At 38.9% G+C, this 19,593-nt stretch overlaps 1 protein-coding gene across 1 annotated transcript; it reads left to right on the top strand.

The window, feature by feature from the left end:
* The first annotated feature begins 1,739 nt into the window (after positions 1-1,739).
* On the top strand, positions 1,740-17,887 carry LOC137624779 (uncharacterized). The gene is made up of 4 exons (XM_068355730.1): positions 1,740-1,950; positions 2,745-2,903; positions 14,225-14,386; positions 17,032-17,887. The coding sequence occupies exons 1-4, from the start codon at positions 1,740-1,742 to the stop codon at positions 17,277-17,279; spliced, it is 780 nt and encodes a 259-aa protein (XP_068211831.1). The 3' UTR covers positions 17,280-17,887.
* Positions 17,888-19,593: the final 1,706 nt, after the last annotated feature.

The raw sequence follows: 19,593 nt of genomic DNA, 5'->3' as shown, positions 1-19,593 counted from the left end.
AAGTTATATCCGAGTGAGGGAAAGGTTCTGGAGGTGTATATTAGAGGAAAGAGAGGTTTGTTGTGTAGTAGGAATAATGTTAGAGGCAAATGTGATAGTTACAGGGAATATGCCTAATGGGATAATTGATCGAGAAAGTAGAGCATGTTACAAAAAGTCTTTTAAGGAATAATTCCCATGGTATAGAGATGTTTGAATGCAAAGGAAATTAGCTATATATGGAATACATAGATTTGGAAAAAGTTTATAACATACAACAGAGAAGCTATATGGATGGTGTTGAGAAAGTATTCGAACAATTCAAAGCGTTTGTGATACAGAATGCCTGATAAGAGTGTGTGATGCCTCTATAGAAGATTAAGTTCTGTAAAGAGGAAATGATGTGAGAAGTCAGAGAAAAAAATTGTAATTATGGCTGCAAAATTGTCAATTAAGAAAATATAGCATTAGGCTATTGTGGAAATGCTCATATCTAAAAACAACACAGTACTGGTTACTGATAGTAAAGAGAACCTGCAGAAGCTAGTATAAGACATTGAAATTGTTTTGAGGATGAGGAGTTAAGATTAGTAAGGATAAATAGTAACTAGGAAGATGTGGCAATGGATGTCAGTATAGATGGTAGAAGAATGGAAGTAGCTGATTGTAATGGGTATTTCATCATCTTCATTGAGATTTGGGGGGTGGAGGGGGCGGCATTTCCTCCACACTCAGAGGTCTCGATACTCCACCAGGTTGCTCATCTGCTTATCCAATCGTTGGCAAACATGGATTGCTAAGATAGGATGGGTATTTAGGAGTACATATTTTAAGTAGAGGTATGGTGAGGTAATAGTTGAGTTGCAGAATAGGTGAGATAAAATAAGAGGTAGTGTCCGTATACTATGATGAAGATTTGGTGTATCTGTTGAAACTAGGGTAAGACCTTTGAAGCGATTATTGGGCCAACTCTTCCTCAAGATAGTAAAATATGAATGTTAATTGTAATAAGAAAATAATATTTTGAAGCTCTGTAAACATATTGTCTGCATCCTGTACATGGTATAGAAGCTGTGAAATGGTATTAAATATGGAAATAAAAGAAGTGGAAAATAAGTTAGTATACATAAAGAGATTGATTAGAGAGTTTTTATGTAGTTGGTCAAGGTTGGAAAATCAAAGACAATCGCAAAGAAAAAAGAGTGCATGACTAAGAGGGAAGAACAGAGTATTACCTAAAGAACTCTGTGTTGATGGGATGCATGAGATATTGGAGAGGAAGGCCCTTATTATCTAGGCAATACAATGCAGGAGTGGAAGATATAGGTGAATGACACAGTGAGTGTAGAGGGTCCAATGCTCTGCTTATTATGCTTCAGATCTTATGGAAGTGTTCTGTGCATGATTTCATTTATGTTTCACAATTTAAGAATTGGTGTTGTACTGGTCATTGTTTTATTTTGGTGTTGAAATAAATAACAAATACAAAACAAAGCACCTTCAAGTAGTTCATCGTAACTGGTAATGAAAAAAGGTTATTCACCAGTAAAAGTAGGAGTAAATCACTCTCCTAGCTGAAGACTACCTCCAAAGGACATGAAACTAATCCTAGATCTTTCCTTAATGCCCATCCCAGTGCAATCTTTATCCATGTATACAGGTAGCCTATATATATATATATATATATATATATATATATATATATATATATATATATATATATATATATCATGTTCTTTTCATGTTTGCAGAACCCCAAAATGATGCTAAGGTGGCTACTTCACTCTTTCATTGTGGTGTCTGTAAGCACCTTGCTAGCTGCACAGGCAACCTCAGGCACTACTGAAAACCTCACACGTCAACCTTCCGTCCTGTACATAGAGAGCAATATACATGGCAACTTCTTCATGGCTGTTGGAAAGACAATAAATAACACCAGCGTAAACTCGATGATGACTACAAATAATGAATGTAAGTGTGTAATCACTGAAGCCTAACCTAACCAGAGTTAATGAGAGCTTATTTCCAATTGAATACATTTAACATTAGTATACTGTGCTTCAATGGTTGTAAAGATTGGGCCCCCTTCTAAGGTCTTCCTTTCATACCTGTTTTATTTCTTTGGTCTTTTCTCTTCCTCCCTCCTTCTTCCACATGCGATTCACATGCAATCTTTCTAATCAGCTCCCTCCCTTTTTTGACATTCTTATTCAGCAACCACACTTCCCTCAATTCAAGGGCACCCTCAGTATTTGCTTTATATATATCTTGAACTTTTGCTTCCCTAACTGCTTTTTTTAGTTCACCATATTTACATTTACTCCTCTGTTTGATGCATTACTCACCTGTCAGCATTCATTGATCCTCAAAAAACTGCTGTTGCTGACACTAACATATCTTTCTCTTTACAAAAATGATTAGAATCTTTCACTCATCCCTGCAGTTTCACTTCCAAATGACAGCACTAATGCCACTAACTCTCATCCCAATCTCTTCCTTCATACATTCACTTCTGCATCCTCTACTTCAAGGTATGTAGGATACATTATTCTAATTAGACCTTGCTCTGCTCTTCTCCAACTGGCTCTCGTACTTCCGTCACTTAAATAAAAACAGGCTTTGACCTACAACCAAACCAGTCTCTAACCATCTAAACATTTTTGTTTCCCTAGACATTCTGTGATATTGGAAAGTGCTAAAGTATATAGAATATATTAGTTGTTTCTACTTTGTAAATACATTGCCAAAATTAATCTAAAACGCAGGTATGTGTCACATGCAGTGCCTGAAAAATCCAAGATGCATGGCGGTATCATCAGAATTCAACGGTAGTGGATTCCTGTGTAAGTTTGCCAGTCTTGGACCTCTGGAGACTACTATAGATGACATCAGCGATAGAAACGCAACATACATCTTCCGTCACGGTAATGGTCTCAATATGTTTAATGCATTACTAATAGCTCCTAGACCAGGCCTAGATTAGATAGATTAGATGGAACATGATGACAGAGAATTATTCAGACTAAACTTATGAGATGGGAGATGATGATGATGGACTTAGATCAGGTTTAAACTTGAGAGATAAAATATCATAAGATCATAGAGGACCTAGACCAGATCAAACAACATGCTAAAATAAGACAGAACAGTTTTCAATTAAAATCACTTGTATATATCATGACAATAGGGAAGGAGCAAGTATGAAAAGTATTAGAAAAGGGTCCAAAAGTTTGGAAAAAGTGATGCAAAGAACAACGTAATAATATTAGGGCAGTCTCACTTGCACTTTAAATGCGATTTGGTGGGAGATGCCGTAGATGGTTTTGGTTCTGGATGTTTATCATCACTGTCCATAAACTTGCAGTGAAGTTGCTTAGCTTTCTTATGTATGGTGTTGTTATCCAGTGCAATGTTCTTCATATAGTCACATATCCAAAGGACTAATGCTGACTCCATGCTTACGGTGGTCTTATTACAGGAAGTTACCATCCTTTTTGCTCTCTTGTTAAAAGTGACATTTGTTGTCATCCTTATACTCGTATCTTCCCTTTTGATGTAGCAAACAGTAAATTTGTTGATGTTGTAATGGCGGCCTACGTCTGGTTAACTTCTCCCTTCCTTAAACATGTGAAGGAGTATCATCCTCTCTTCTGTAGTAAACCTCTTTCTCCGATATTATGGTCACTGCCAGAAGCCTTAAAATGTGCAAAACATTTGGCTGGCACTGTAAGGTTTAAAACCAATTCACAATTTTTGCTAAAAATGCAATAAAACACCACACAACACCATTAACAATGCAGAGCGATGTCGTGTACTTGTGTGTAGAAGCAAACGGACAGCGTGGGATACTGAATGCTGCCGTTTGCTTGAGAGTGATCCTGTGATCCAACAGTCAATCAGCATCAAGGATGTAGATCAGCATGCTGTGATTGGTCAAGTCTTCTCTACTGGCCTATAGCTTGCCTTGTAAAAAAGTGCTTGGGCAAGTTAGGTTACTCTCCTCGTGCTTTGCAAGTTTTGTTTTCCATACAGGTGCACTTTTTTTCCATGTCACCTACGGGACACTATGCATTGCAGTCTTGCCACCGAGCGAAATCTCTATTTTTAATTAATTACTATAATTTACTTCATTAATATTTAGTTCTAAATATAGCTATTTTAAACTAAAAAGATAATTGAAATCTTATAAGATAATAAAACCTATCTGCCCCGAAAAAATAATAAAACTTATCTGCCCCCAAAAACGGTAGTATAAAGAAGTCTTGGGTATAGATTGAATTACAATACTATATATTTATAATCTGTTATGTACTGAGGGCGTGATAGGTGAACTATGATATGGAGAAGGATTTTGTTATGGTCAAATTCCAATTAGTCCTACCATGTTACCTATCATTGTTTAAGTTATGTTCTCAATAGTTCTAAGTAATTTTTAATAACTGGTGATGAATCCAGGGCCATGGCTTTGTTAATCATAGAATTTAAGAAATTTATCCTCTTGTACTGCTTTCCCATATCTTTAGAGATTGGTGGCATCATTGTGAAAAAAAAAATCATATCTTTTGATTTACTATGATTGGAATTTTGTACTATTGTCTGGATGTCACTTGCTCCCCCAGGATCTGATTTAATCTTCTCTCCCTGACCACCTTCTTCATCCACTAGGTTCCTCTCGTCAGGATAACATCCATTGATGCCTTTAGACCTTGTGTCCCTAGATCTAATAAGTGTTTTTCCATTTGCAGAGAGTAAGGCAATTCCTACTCTGTTAGGATGTCATTTTGTCATTTTAGCAGGGAGGCTTTCATTCTTCTTGAAGGTATGATTAATGTCAATCGATACAATTTCAAAGTGAGATGTAATAATGCTTTTTAAAATGAGGTTGGAATCCTTGCTTCATTAAGTATTCTGAAATTGAAGTGCTTTTGTGATGTTCTAGGTGCCATATATATCTTTCCCTTGTATTTTGTAATTTAATATTAAATTCATTGTAAATTTTCTTTATTTTTGAAGTTGTTTTGACGACATGTCATACCTAGAGCATTTAATCTGAAAGTTTGAATACTGATAACGATGATACTTATGACATGATATTCTTCTTGAGGTCGTTACTTTTGATGGTTGCTCTAGGGTACCCTCTGGCACACTATTCTGTCTGTTTCTTTATTTCCTTTTCTCACTGGTCTATTTTCCCTGTTGGGTCCCTTGGGCATACTTTGCCTACTAGGGTTGTAGCTTTGCTAATAAAGACAATGACTGGACACATACATATCATCAGCATCCTAGGGCCCTCGTCACCTAAGCTAGGACCAGAAGCAATCATGGATTGGTTAATGATAATGTTTTCAGTGAAACCTACCAAGTGGTGAGTGTGGCTTAAACTATGAGTCCGTAGATACTCTGTCATCACCGTTTCCACTAAACTATAAGTAATGTTGTAATTGTCTACTTCTATTCCTACTTCTGCCGTTGCTCTTTTTATTTCAATAAAATTTTGTGTTAGCCGCAAATGGGATATCCTCTGTCATTTGCTAAGATATTCTCTTTACACTTTTTGTAGATGATCTTTTCATATCATTTGCTGGAGCTAGAATGGCAGTGGTTGAGAGAAATCTGCAGCTTTCAATTGACAAAATTATTCATTGAACTAATATGAATGGATTTAAGTGTTCTATAAACAAAACTTTTGTCCATTTCTGTTGTATTTGAGGAATGCATCCAGATTCGGGTATGTACATCAAAGACCAACAGATCCTATGTGTAGGTGATGCCTATTTTTTGGGTTCATATTTGACGACAGGCTGACATGGGATCCTCACTTGAAAGCCTTAAAAGTAAAATGTCTTGAGGCTCTAAATCTTTTTTGGGCTCAACCCATGTTGTCCTGATGGAAGTTCCTAAAATAGCTTCCCAAGGGATATATGTTACTGCAGTGATATTCCCAGAGAATTAAACCTTCAGGTCCCAGAATTCTAACTCCTGAAGCGAATATCCTTAAATTTTCTCTCAGGGATATCGCATAATATCAGAGGACGTATTCTTGACACGCCACATAGCAATCTGCACCCCTAATAGCATTTACGCTTCGAGGGGGACGTTGCAGAATAAAAGGGGGCCCGTATCAAGGTTACCCCCGTTCTCGTACTACTATTGACCACCACCACAGCGCCATTCCCAAGATGGCGGACATTCTTAATTTTGTAGCGATTTCGCTCAGTGGTGTTCCCTGTTGATCTAACTTTTCGATCGATTTGCAAGGATTTTTATTATGCAATCCCCAACATCTTTCGCCTTCGGAAAGTTGAATATTGGGTCTTTACAATGAGTAATTTTTAGTTCCTGTTTCACTGTGAAATTAAAGTAATTTATTGTGTTTAGAAGCTAAGCCTCATACCGGAAGCGCCATGGGCGCAGTCGTTCGTTAGGCATGTGTTATTTAGTTAGTAGAACAACTTCCCGGTTTTTAGATAGCATTAATTAATTAATTAATTATGTAAGCTATTTAGGCAAATTATACTTGTAAAGATATTTATAATGTACATAATTTTCCTTCTGTGTCGATTGTATAGTTAGAGTTTCGGTGAGTGAGGTAACTGAGATCTCGTCTCGCCTAGGTAGCCTAACCTAGGCGTTTTATTATACGTTCAGACATTTCCCCGGTTACCCTCGTGTATTGTGATTTCAATTCATGCAGAGATAGTTATCTCTTAGAATTAGATGAAACATTACACGTCTCCAAAAGGGGATTTAAGGGTATCCCTCTTTCCCTGTGAGTGTAGCCTTAGGCTACAACCTTAGTGGGTCGGCCTCGAATTTTTGATTCAGGCATGACTATCCTACGGTTTTTTCTGCCCTTCCCCTATAACCGCAGATGCATGTTTTTGGGTTTGGGCCAGAATCTCAGAGTATTTAGTCTGTGGTCGGTAGCTGACTAGCAAGATGAATAGAATTCTTTTGCCAGGTTAGGATGCTGACATAGGAGGCTAGACCTCCCTAGGCCACTCCTGAAGGGTCTGTACGATATGATACCTTCTCCCTGTGGCCTAGCAGACTAGTCCTGTGTTGGTTGACCCTAAGCTGAAGAATAGAATTCTTCTACTGCTTAGGGGACACTGGCACTAGAACCCCGTTTCCTTACTGTTTAGAGGTGGTGGCAAGGGTGCTACCGACCTCTTTATTGTATTGATCTGACCCTAGGCTAAGGAATAGAATTCTTTAGCCACATGGGATAGTTCTAATACAGGAACGGAGTTTCGTTAGGTGAGGCAGGACAGGCTATACGGCCGGCTCCTGCTGTACCTATTACAGGACCTTCTTTTCCCTTCCCTTCTATCCCTTTATGTTAGCGTTCCCTGCAACCTTACCGTTGTTGGTAGGTTGCCGAGATCGACCGGACTCCCTCTCTTCAGCTGTTGTCCGACTGCCAGTAGCTATTTCAGTGGCAGGCAGCCATGATAACTGCCGGCCGGCAGTCATGACAACTGCCGGCCGGCAGTCATGACAACTGCCGGCCGGCAATAATGACAACTGCTGGCTGGCAGCCATGACAGCTGCCGGCCGGCAGTCGTGGCAACTGCCGGCCGGCAGTCATGATGGCATGGCTGCTGGCAGGCAGGCAGGACAGCTGCTGGCTGGCAGTTGGTGGCCATGTTAGCTGTGAGTGGGAAGTCCCTTCTGTTACCAAAGGTTCTTCAGTTCTCCCTTGGACTGTTAGCAACAGCGTCTGTTGCCGGGGTGCTGCTTACCAGGCCGGCACAGATTGGTGCTGACTCAACCGGCAGCGCGCCGACATGCTATCTCACTCTCTTTTAGCTAGCAGGCAGGATGTGCCGGCAAAAGTTAGCTTTGCCGATAACACTCTGGCTGAACTACAGTATACAGTATGTTTATACAGGTAGTTAGTATATTTGCAGTATAGGATATACTGCAAATAGAAAGCTACTGTATATATTATACTAGTAGTGTTTTCCAATATATTTTGAGTATCCTACCCAAGTATTTGTGGTACCCAATCTCATATTGAAATAATTTAATTTCTTCAATATTCTGATTAGAAATGTCTTCAGATTACCCTGTAATATTAAAATGTTTAAGGACTGGAGATTACACTGGGCAGAGCCCTTATCCTCGAGTCTCCATGATCAGGAAACTATGATTTAATATTGTAAGGGAGGTCACAGCAAATAGGTTGGGTGGGATACACAAATATATGTCTTTAATTTTCCCCAGTCCAGTTGGCATCATGCCAGCTGGACCGTGCAGTCAGATGCTTGCCATAAAGGCAGCACATTGGCTGGATCACACTATATTTAATTATACAGTAGTCAGTAATTTGCAATATAGTGCATACTGCAAATAGAAAACTACAGTACGATTATACAGTAGTTATTTCTAACATAATTTGGGTACCCTCGTGCGAGCTTATGCTGATGCCGCTCTTATGTTGAAGGAATAGTGTTTCTTCATTAAGCTGATTGAGAAATCAGTCATCCTTACCCCACAGCGTTTAGAATAAAGTGGACAGTGAATTATAAACTTCTCTACCCCTAGGGGTGAGAATCCCCTTTTTTAGTTAGAGTTCCTTTGATAAGGGAATCTCCTCACATTTAATACTGAGAGGAGGCAACAGCATTTGTTTGTGGAGGATACACAAGTATGTGTCTCCTACTATCCCATGTAGCTTGCTATCCTAAGCTATTCTGTTAAGATACGACTTCTGATATACAGTATTGGTTATCAGTGAGATAATCAACCGTATGCTCATTCTGTGTAACTTTCTTTACAGGAGGAACACCAGATGTCATGTGTTGCAGTCTTCTGCAAAACTAAGGTTTCATGCCCCCTGCAATATTATTTCCGAACCCCTGCATTATTGGAACCCGCAGGCTTGCAAAGTATGTCGGACCTTATTGTCAGAGGGTTTCAAGAATCCCAAGTAGACTAGGGATGCAGCTTGGTTCAAGCTACGCAACTGGGTGAGAGGCTTTCAGAAAATCTCTCCGGGACCTTACCTGCCTAATGACAGGATGCGTAGGATACTATTTCCAACAGCAAGTAAGGAAATATTGGTACCCCAGATACGAGATACATCTCCCGACGGCCAGATAACCTTTGGGAAGGAGGGCAGAAAGCGCCCACGGGAAGAAGAGGAGAATGTCGAGTTGGAATTGTTTCCGTCTATACCGGCTCTAGAGCCAGCGACATCGATATCTCCACCTTCTATCCCTCTATTAGATGGAATGGACCAGTTATGGGCACAAGTGAGGAATCTTGTGCAAACAGGGCGAAAAGCAGGAAGCAAAATGCAATGTAGAGCCTTGTAAAGCCCCACTTGTTGCTCCTCAGGGCTCATGCAAATGACCCATAGATCAAGACGTTCCGACATGCTTCAAATACAATCCATGGAGGTTTGCGGAGCTGATGCCGATGTTAAACGGCAAACTCTACATCTCGGAGAAGATGGGTGCTGTTCCTTTGGACAAAATCCAGTTTTGGCCAAGCTTTGATGCCTTCCCTAACTGTTTCATTAGGCTGAAGGACGAACCAAGGTCAAGAAAAGGAACGGAATCAAAGGAGGTTATGATTCTCGACCATGATAAAGCACAGGCTATCCTATCAAGTAGCATAGAAAAGGCGGGTTACTCGGTGTCGAAGGTATTCACACCCGGTAACAGGCACTCTTCCTTTCTTGCTCTTGCTTCAATTTCATTCCCCTTTACGGAGAAAGCATTTAAATATGTCATCGATGCAGTTGAGGCAGGTAAACCATGTCCTACACTCACGGAGTGCGAGCCTCTGTCACTAGCCTTTCCCAGACAGGAGAAGAACTGGAAGGAAGCCCATTTAACATTTAACCTTTTCAGTAGGAAGACTTGAGGCGGATGTCACCAGTCGACAATTTAAGGAAAATCTCCCTAAATTTCCCGAGTTTCTCTCACATGATGAACAAGAGACAAAGGAGAGACTTGCAGCCTCCCTATCTCTACAAAACTACATAGAGTTCTGTTCAGCTCATCAAGATACCCCAGACATGCTCAAGGTCTTAGCTAAAATACATATGGCTACCTTGGTAAAAGACCTTTATGCCTTTATAAAGGCTAGAAGAACATGTAGGAAGTTTGTGTTCGCTACCGCGACAGTGAAACACGAAACAAGGAAGCTAATATCTTCCAACATCTGGGGTAAAGACCTCTTTCCAGACGAGGTAGTCAGGAAAGGGGTTAAGAACGCCACCACGGAGAAAGTAGGACTTCTCCAAAAGTGGGGCATCCTTTCAAAAAGAGAGTCTTCCACGGTTGTGGGTCCACAACCTAAGAGGAAGACGGAAAGGTCTGGAAATTCATTTTGAGCTGTTCAACAACATCCCACAGTTGTAGTGACCGTGCTGCCACAGGCAGGTGGTCGAAAATATAATCCTACTGATCAGTCGAAGCATAGAAATGCTTCTGGTAGGAGGGAGGTTCCTTTAGGATCGCTGGACCTTTGATCCTTGGGTCCATGGCCTAATTGAGATGGGACTAAGATGGGAGGTGGAGATGTCTCTACCACCATTTCCTCAACTCCTCCTATAATCCAAAACCCTCCTGGAGGAGTTTACCTGAGAGCTCTACAGCATACAGGTGGTAAGGAAACTATAGTCCCCCGAATTCCAGGGAAGGCCGTTGTGTGTCTACGAGAAGGACTCAAGAAAATTCAGAGACATTCTGGACTTATCGCCACTCAACAAGTCCAAATAAAACGAGTTCAGAATGTTTATCCTTCTGAACATATGGACCCTGTTGCAAAAAGGGGTGCCCGTAGTCTTACCACGCCTGAAAGTCGTCTATTGGCAACTTTCTGTCAATCACCCTCTTCCCTCCTATCTAGGATTCAAGTTACACAAAGTAACGTATTTCCTAGGAAAGATACTTGTCAGACTAGATACAGTCCTAGATATCTTCATATAATCGGCACACACAGTCACGCAATAATTAAGCCTAGGAAAAGTTCAGGCAACAATATTCCTGGACGAGAGGCTGGGGTGGGCAGTACCCAAGGTGGCTGGTCTATGAACATTCCAGGAAATGATCCGGTCCCCGGAACATCGCGGATGCAAGATAAGCTTCAAGAAGTCTCTATTCTCTCTAGCTCAAGGGATTCAATGGCGAAAAAGCCATTGAAGCCTGTTGTCACACCAACCCTCCTTTCCCTTGGGAATGTAAAAGGAGATGGCAAGGTCGGTCAAGAGACTCTTGTAATCAGTCAGATTCCCAAAACGTGAACAGGGAGGAGCTCTGATCTCTCTCCAGTTTGCAATAGAGACAGACCCAGTGCTAAGAGCACTGCTGCAAGATGTGTTGAGAGTCTGGAGAAAACAAGCATCAAACGCTCGAAGAGATCTAAAAAGACCGATATCGGTCCTTCCCTAATCGCTTCCCTAACATAGGTCAAAGCCCGAAAGTCCCAAGACCATGTTGGTCCTGTCATGAATGAGGAAACTCTCTCCACGCAGATCAGATTGTCTACGGCTGATCTGGGACTCCGAAGTGATAACGAGACGCTGCAATCGACGATGCTAGAGAACATCTCATACAGTCTAGGTGTGGTTAACCATCCCTTACCTAAAGGGATGGCACCTGTCAGCAGTTCATATACAACCGATCTGCAGTGTGACAGTGGATGCTCTACTCGGGCTCAAGCCGATAGAGTTAGAATGGTCCACGGACGCAGACCTGTTCTCTCCCAGATGGGAACAAGTCCCCTAACTGCAGTCCGACCTCTTCATTACGAGCTTCATCAAGGAACTACCTTGATACGTAACCCCATCGAGGATCTTCTAATAAAAATGACAGACATCATGTCTCTGAAATGGATGGGATAGACTTAGGATTTCCATTTCATCCCATCCAATCACCTACTGAGAGTCCTCAACATGCTGAGATCCTTCCAGGGAGGAGTAGCTTTGTTGGTTCCCAAGTAGCCCAAGAGCAATCTGTCCTGCATATTAACCGCTATTGAGAAAATAGCGTTGGAGAAGGAGGGTAATTTTACAATTTTTAGTGATGCAAGGAGTGTCCTTCAAGCTATGGAAGTTTTTAATTCTAATAACCCTCTAGTTTTAAAGATTTTAGAATGGCTTTTCATTATTGGACGGAGAGGTATAACAGTTCAATTTTGTTGGGTTCCAGCACATGTAGGTGTGTCCGGGAATGAGAAGGCAGATTCACTGGCTAAGGAGGCTGCATCCGAGTTGCTGCCAAGAAGGTATCCCATTCCCTGTGATGATTTCTTACCTGACATCAAGAAATTGATTTGCAATAAATGGCAACAGCAATGGGATAGTCAAGATAGCAATAAAATGCGAGAGATAACAAATGACATATCTCCTTGGAGGTATAATATGATGCCCCGAAAATGGGAGACGTCTCTTTGTCGTCTCCGTATTGGTCACACTCGGTTGACACATGAGTTTCTGCTGAAGGGCCAACACCAACCGTATTGTGACAACTGTTTAGTACCTCTAACAGTAAGGCATTTGTTGACCGAATGCCCCAATTATAACAACTTGCGGAATAGATATTTGTTTGAGGCTCGAGGTGAGGGTGGCAGGTTCATCCTTGCCAAGATTCTTGGAAGTGATGTGTCCTACCATGCAAGTGGCATTTTTAGATTTCTTTCAGAAGCAGGTCTTCTGAAAAATATTTAACTTTTATGACATTCAATTTTTATGATTTTAATTGAATACTCTTTAAGTTTTTATTTTATTTCATTTTTTATTTTTGTATACATAAATTAAATGTTACCGGCGTCAATGACCTTAGATGTCAGGATGCCTGAAAACTTTAAATCATTCATTCCTTTGAGGAAGGAACGGAGGCTGAGGCTGTTCCTAGTTCTGAACCCAGGACTACTTCAGAAGGTTCAGAGATTAATTGCCTTCGATTTATCACAGAGAACCCGAACCCTTCATTGCATGATTTTCTTGCCCTAGCGGTTAGGAAAAGGTTTGGGATCTCAAAAGGCAATATAGAATTCTTAGAAGAATACAAGTCTAAGTCAACTAGAAGACAATATGAGTCATCATGGAAAAAGTGGGTTGCTTTCGTAAAAGCAAAAGGACCGAAAGAGATTTCAATGAACTTTGTATGTCCTTCTTTATCCATCTTCATAATCAAGGTTTGCGGACAACACGTTAACTACGTGCAAGTCGGCCTTGACTAGACTTCTTCTATATGCCTTTCAAGTGGACTTGGCGAATGAGATCTTTAAGAAGATCGTGAAGGCATGTGCAAGGCTTAGTCCGGCAGCACCACCAAAGTCCATTTCTTGATCTTTGGAGAAGGTCCTACATTATGCCTCATCCATGAACAATGAAGATTGTTCGCTTAAGGATCTAACCCAAAAGGTTATTTTTCTGTTCGCTATAGCCTCAGGGGCTAGAGTTAGTGAAATAGTGGCCCTATCTAGAGATGAGAGCCACATTCAGTTCGCAGAAACAGGAGAACTGAATCTCTTCCCTGATCCGACCTTTCTCGCTAAGAATGAGCTACCCACTAGAAGGTGGGGTCCCTGTAGAATCTGCCCTCTGAAGGAAGATGTCTCTTTATGTCCGGTAGAGTGTCTAAAAGTCTATCTTCGTAGAACATCAGACTTCAGGGGAGGACAGCTCTTTAAAGGAGAAACCTCTGGATCAAACTTATCCCTAAAACAACTGAGGGCGTTTAATTTCTCGCATAATTAATTTGAATGGAACCATAGCACATAATTTTGACATAGGAAAAATCTATTTTCGGTTGAGATAGCCAAGTCGTCTTGATGGACCCGCCCGTTACTTTTCATACCCTCCCAAATTCTCAGTGTGACTGTGAGAACATAATGGTGTCAATGGCTGCTGCTGGAATGGCGACCCAGTGTACGTGTTTACAGTAACACACTGGTATCGGATTTGTAACGGCTCTCCCACATATCCAATCCTATCCCATATTCTTCTAGACAAGGTTAACTCTATTCGGGGAAGGATAGCCGTGGCTGTTTTAAACACATCCCTGTTACATATACGATATCTTTTTAAATATTCGCTGGGGGGGGATAGTAACCCCGTGATACCGTTACAGGTAAATTCTCTAGTATATCACGCGCAGAAGTATCCCAAGTATAAAGCTGTCTAGAGGAACTTCCATCAGGCCAACATGGCTATCTCACCCAAAAATAGATTTTTCCTATGCCAAAATTCCTTTATTATCACTATTGTTGTTGTTATTGTTAGCTTCACTCGAGGGAAGGACCTGGGGAATCAAGAAGGACCAACTCTATTATTTCGAATTACCAAACTGGATGACGTTCCCTGCAGCTAAGGAAGCATGTAACAGGATTCCTGGATTTCGCCTGGTCATCATCAGATCTCTGGAAGTCATGAAGTCTCTCTTTAGTAAGTATACATTTCCATATGCATTATGTATGTGACTATTAGCTTGTAGAAGTGTTGAAACCTTTGATTAATGACTCATAAAAGTACGAAATGATCGTAGTATTAAATGTAGTGAATACTTCTACTTATATTGAGCCTTAAATTCTTTGCTAAGTTTGTGTGCATTAGATTATAGATAGATAAAGTTGACAGATTTTTAAAAGTTGAATAATGGAAACATTGAATTTTGTATAAAATTAAGTGTTAATTTGACAATTAGAACTGTAGGTTAGAAATATATTGCAAGCATAGATTTTTAAGGATCGGATTGTGTAATAATCAAATTAAGTAAATATTGACTATTCTCAATTTTGTCTGGTAAACATTTAAGCATCTAATACTATATACAGTAGATTTAATGCCATTGGCATTTGAAGTTAATTGCGTTTCATAATCCATTCTGCCATATACATTTATATAATCACTCGGGGTATGGTTTATGTCAACATAAAAAAATTATCCAAATTTCAAAGATGATTATTTTCAACACAAGTATCAAATATCCTGGAAGTTATAAAATCAGTAACGGTTACTGAACTCAGACTTAATCTTGAGGTTTCTCAAAATGTCTGTGAATATTACTTCCTGAATAGTATTAAATTGTGTATAAAACCGCACGAAAAATTTTTTACAAATGTAGATTTTAAACTCACTGAATTATTCAAGTGTTTATCCCGTTTAGCATCTAATTTTATCATTATTGAATGATGCAGTATTTTAGATTAATTCATTTACAGTTAGCTGAATGATACGTAACTTTAATTGAGATATTTCTATGTTGAACAGGCTGACATAAATTATAAGAGTTTATATATGAAAAATGTGTATTGATATTGTTATTGTTCGAAGCAGAGGAAAACCTTGATGTGCCCATGAATGAATTCAGTGTATTTGAAGGCGAAGCTATCCTAAAAAACTAAAGAGATGGAAAGCCCCTGGATACGATGGAATAACTGCCGAGATGATACTGGTCGAAAATGAAGTGACTCCCAGAATACTTATAAGATTATTTTGTAGAATATGGCATGAAGAGACAAAACCTGGTGAATGGGAGTTAGGAGTTGGTAACAATTGCAAAAAAGAAGACCTGAGTGATTGCAATAATTACAGAGGCATAATAGTTGATTCAGTTATTATAAAAATATATAGTATGCTGATTCTAAAGAGAATGCAGAGAAAGATTGATGAAAAGCTGAATGAACAAGCAGGATTTCGAAAAGGTGGAAGTTGCACTGAACAAATACTCATTTTGAGACATGTTGTACAGCAATGCGTACAATAAAGAAATCCACTTTTGATGACATTTGTGGACTATGAAAAGCCTTTGATAGTGTACTCCTGCCAATTTTGTGCAGAGTCCTGGGTTATTATGGAATTCCTCTTAAATATGTAAATTTGATTGTGTTCATGAGGATAGCATGTGCAAAGTTAATGTTAATGGAGTCTTATCAAATGAATTTCCAGTGAACAGTGTAGTATTCCAAGGGAATGTATTGACACCTATGTTGCTTATTCTCCTCATGGATTTTGTAATGTGTAGAACAGTTAGAGATGGTAGAAAGAATTGGACTGGATAGAGTATGCTGATGATGCTGTCCTTGTTAGCAGAACACCACAGAATTTGCAATGCTTGCTTACCACAATGCATAAAATATCACACGAGGTTGAGCGGAAGATAAATAAAAGAAAGAAAGAGACGATGAGAATGAAGTATGCAATGGAAGAGGAAGTATCATTGGAGGGAGAAAGGATTAATGAGGTAGAATCATTCAATTATTTAGGAACTATGATCTCCAATACAGGATCGTTAGAATTAGAGTTTGGTGAAAGAGTGAAAAAAGCAAATCAGACAATGGCTAGGTTAAGTAAAATTTGGAAATCAAATCACCTGAAATTACATATACAAATCAGACTATATATCAGTTTAGTGAGGTTGGTGTTACTGTATGGACATGGTATGGCAATGAAACAATTTCCAATCGATTTAGTAGATTTGAGAACAAAGCCCTCAGAAGAATATAGACAGTTAAGTGGTAGGACAGGATTAGAAATGAAACTATAAGAGAGATTACTCAAGTGCCATATTTGGAGGAGATCATGAATGTTAGATGGAGTGTTTGGGCATGCTCTTCGCACTCCCCAAGAGACATTAGATCACCAACCTTTCAGCTGGGTTTCACAAGGCCCTAGAAGAGTTGGAAGACCCAAGCCTATATGGCCGAGGAATATAAGGTGCGAAATAGGAGATGGTGACTGGAGAAATATTGAATTAAAAGCTCACTATAGAGACGTCTAGCGATATCTAACCGAGGCCCTTTGCTTCAATAGGCGTAGGTGGATATGATGATGACTGTTCTTAAGATATTTTATTTTAATTGTCCATTTCTACTCATATAGTTTATTTATATCCTTATCTCCTTTCCTCACTGGACTATTTTCCCAATTGGAGCCATTGGTCTTATTTTATACTGGTTTTCCAACTAGCAGTGTAGCTTAGCTAATAATAGTAATAATAATAATATTATTATTAATAATATTATTAATAATAATAATAATAATAATATTAATACCACCATTAATCACGTCTGTTTTCTAACTTGCCGTAGGTAGTGAACGTGCTTACTACCTGGACTTACACAAGAAAACTGGCGGGAATTTCGTCTGGGGTGACTCTACACCTTTCACCAATCCAGAAAACATAGTAATTTGGTACAGAGAACCATTTACATCCATTTCTACTGAACCGTTTAGTCACCCAGTTTTTTACTTCTACTCTACCTTTATGAAGGATCAGGTTCTTGGAAACAAAGAGCGAGTGATATGTCAGGCTAATCCGTCTGGAGTTGATTGGTAAAATGCTTTCATTGTTTCTCTAAACCTTGTACATGAAAACAAAATGTTGCTCAAGACTAAAAACATAAGTTTCTTTGTATGACCTCTAGCATATTGGTGTTGTTTCATGGACATATAATATGCACACACGTATGTGCCCACGTGGATGGTAGTGAGAACTTACAGCAGTTAGCTTGTTTAATGTCATCGGAAAACTTAGACATCCCAAGCATTAAGCGTAGCCTACATATCCGTTGCATACTTTGCAACCACTGTTTTATGTGTTAATTGTCACCTTACAATGTCTGTCATCTGTATCTTCTTCAGAAGAGATTGTATCACATTATGCTTTCTTTGTCTGGAATTTTTTTTCGATGGTTGCGAATTGTAAGTATATTTTGTTACATACCTGTATATTTCAAAATTATTGATGAAATACTCATTATAAATCAATGCACATGTAATACCTAGGTATAACTTGAGGATATAGATAGAATAACAAAGAAGTTAAGCCAGATAATATGTTAGCAATGTTGTATAAAACATGTACTTACTCCTCATGAGTGGTTTGATGACGGTCGAAATATGGTGTTGAAACTTGCCTAATTGTAAAAGCAAAATATGTCTTATTGATTACTATTTCAGAAACTGTATTGCAATTCATTGTCATAGCTTCAAGGAGTGTTTGTCAGCATCTAATAAAGACGAATAACATGATATTGCTTTAAACGGTAATGAAAGGGAAATAAATAAATAATGGAGCAGTATCGCAATATGGCAACATGCACAGTGTCTAGTGTGGTCAATGCGGTGCATGATCCAGGTAAATCCACCAATTTTGTCCTCAAGAAGCCAATGCATGAAAACAATGCCAGCCTCTAGTTATGAATAGAGTACCTATATAAACAAGAGTAGCGCCATACACTCACTTGATGGGCGCCATTTTGTTTCCGGCTGGCAGGCTACCAGCCAACAACTTTCTGAGTGGACAGTGGACGGTAAGACGGATTATCATATCCACACTCTTTCTGTTTTACATGTAATTAGTGACGTGATAGTACACAATGATGTGCTGTTCTGCCAATGAGTGTACCAATAGACCCGAGAAAGCATTTAAAATATTTACGTTTCCAAGTAATCCTGCATCTCAATTTCATTAGGAATAATTTCCTTCAGCGCCTTATACTCTCTCTCTCTCTCTCTCTCTCTCTCTCTCTCTCTCTCTCTCTCTCTCTCTCTCTCTCTCTCTCTCTCGATCAAAGCCTGTTATTCCTGTGAACACCTCTTTCTATTATATTTTCTTTTTTTATTACGAATACTTTCCAAGCGTTCAAAACAAATGGAAACCAAATGTCCCCTCAGTTGATTGCCATTGTTTTTCACACTATATCATAATCTATATCCCATGTTCACTAATATATCTTATCTTCACTACTATATCACTATATCAGCACATCATATTTCAAAACCATCCAAAAGTTCCACTACTATATCTAACTTTCGCTACATATATTACGTACTATATCATATCTTCACAATTTTATCCCATTTTAATTATATATCACATTTACAGTAACTTATACCAATACAATTCATTACTAGTTTGCTTTCAGTACCTACATTACGCTTAAATGTATCAATATTGATTATATTCAATGCTATATCATATCTTTACTATCAATTTTATTCATTATTTAGCATTATTCACTGCTAAATAATATTTAAACTATCATAATGCTATATGTATCGTATACTGATATCGTCTTTAAGAAATATGAATTTGCACTGAAGATATGAAAAATTAATACATGTAAATATATTAGTAAAGATATAAAGATTAGTAGATAATGATATATAAACTCACTATATCTTTTTTCACTAATATATAGCGTTCGATCCCAAGTATGAGGTAGAAATTTATTTCTATTTGAACACGATATTGTGTTGATATCTATCCATATTGACTCATTAGGGGTAATTTGAATGAATTACTATCAATTGTGTGACGTGGTGGGCCGGGAAGTCGGGGAAAACTCGCTGGTAAGAGTCTGATGTATCGCCAGGTAAATTCTGAACTGCAGATTAGTAGTTAGGTTCGACTTCTTTTATGGCTTCTCGTGGCATGGTTGGAAACGACCCGGCCTTTCATTACAAGGGGCTGGCGTTTGATCCCAAGTATGAGGTAGAAATTTATTTCTATTTGAACACGATATTGTGTTGATATTTATCCATATATATGTGTATATATATATATATATATATATATATATATATATGTATATATATATATATATATATATACACTGTATATATATATATGTATATGAGGGGTGACC

Source organism: Palaemon carinicauda, chromosome 31 (genome assembly GCF_036898095.1).
Source record: "Palaemon carinicauda isolate YSFRI2023 chromosome 31, ASM3689809v2, whole genome shotgun sequence".
In the NCBI taxonomy this organism is placed as follows: Eukaryota; Metazoa; Arthropoda; class Malacostraca; order Decapoda; family Palaemonidae; genus Palaemon; species Palaemon carinicauda.
This window is presented reverse-complemented; position numbering and strand designations above follow the sequence as displayed.

Bases quoted from the DNA above. Each gene is read 5' to 3' on its own strand.
- LOC137624779 (XM_068355730.1), top strand. From the start codon at position 1,740: ATGATGCTAAGGTGGCTACTTCACTCTTTCATTGTGGTGTCTGTAAGC. The intron at 1,951-2,744 runs GTAAGTGTGTAA...TCTAAAACGCAG, and splicing joins GATGACTACAAATAATGAAT to GTATGTGTCACATGCAGTGC. The intron at 14,387-17,031 runs GTAAGTATACAT...AACTTGCCGTAG, and splicing joins AGTCATGAAGTCTCTCTTTA to GTAGTGAACGTGCTTACTAC.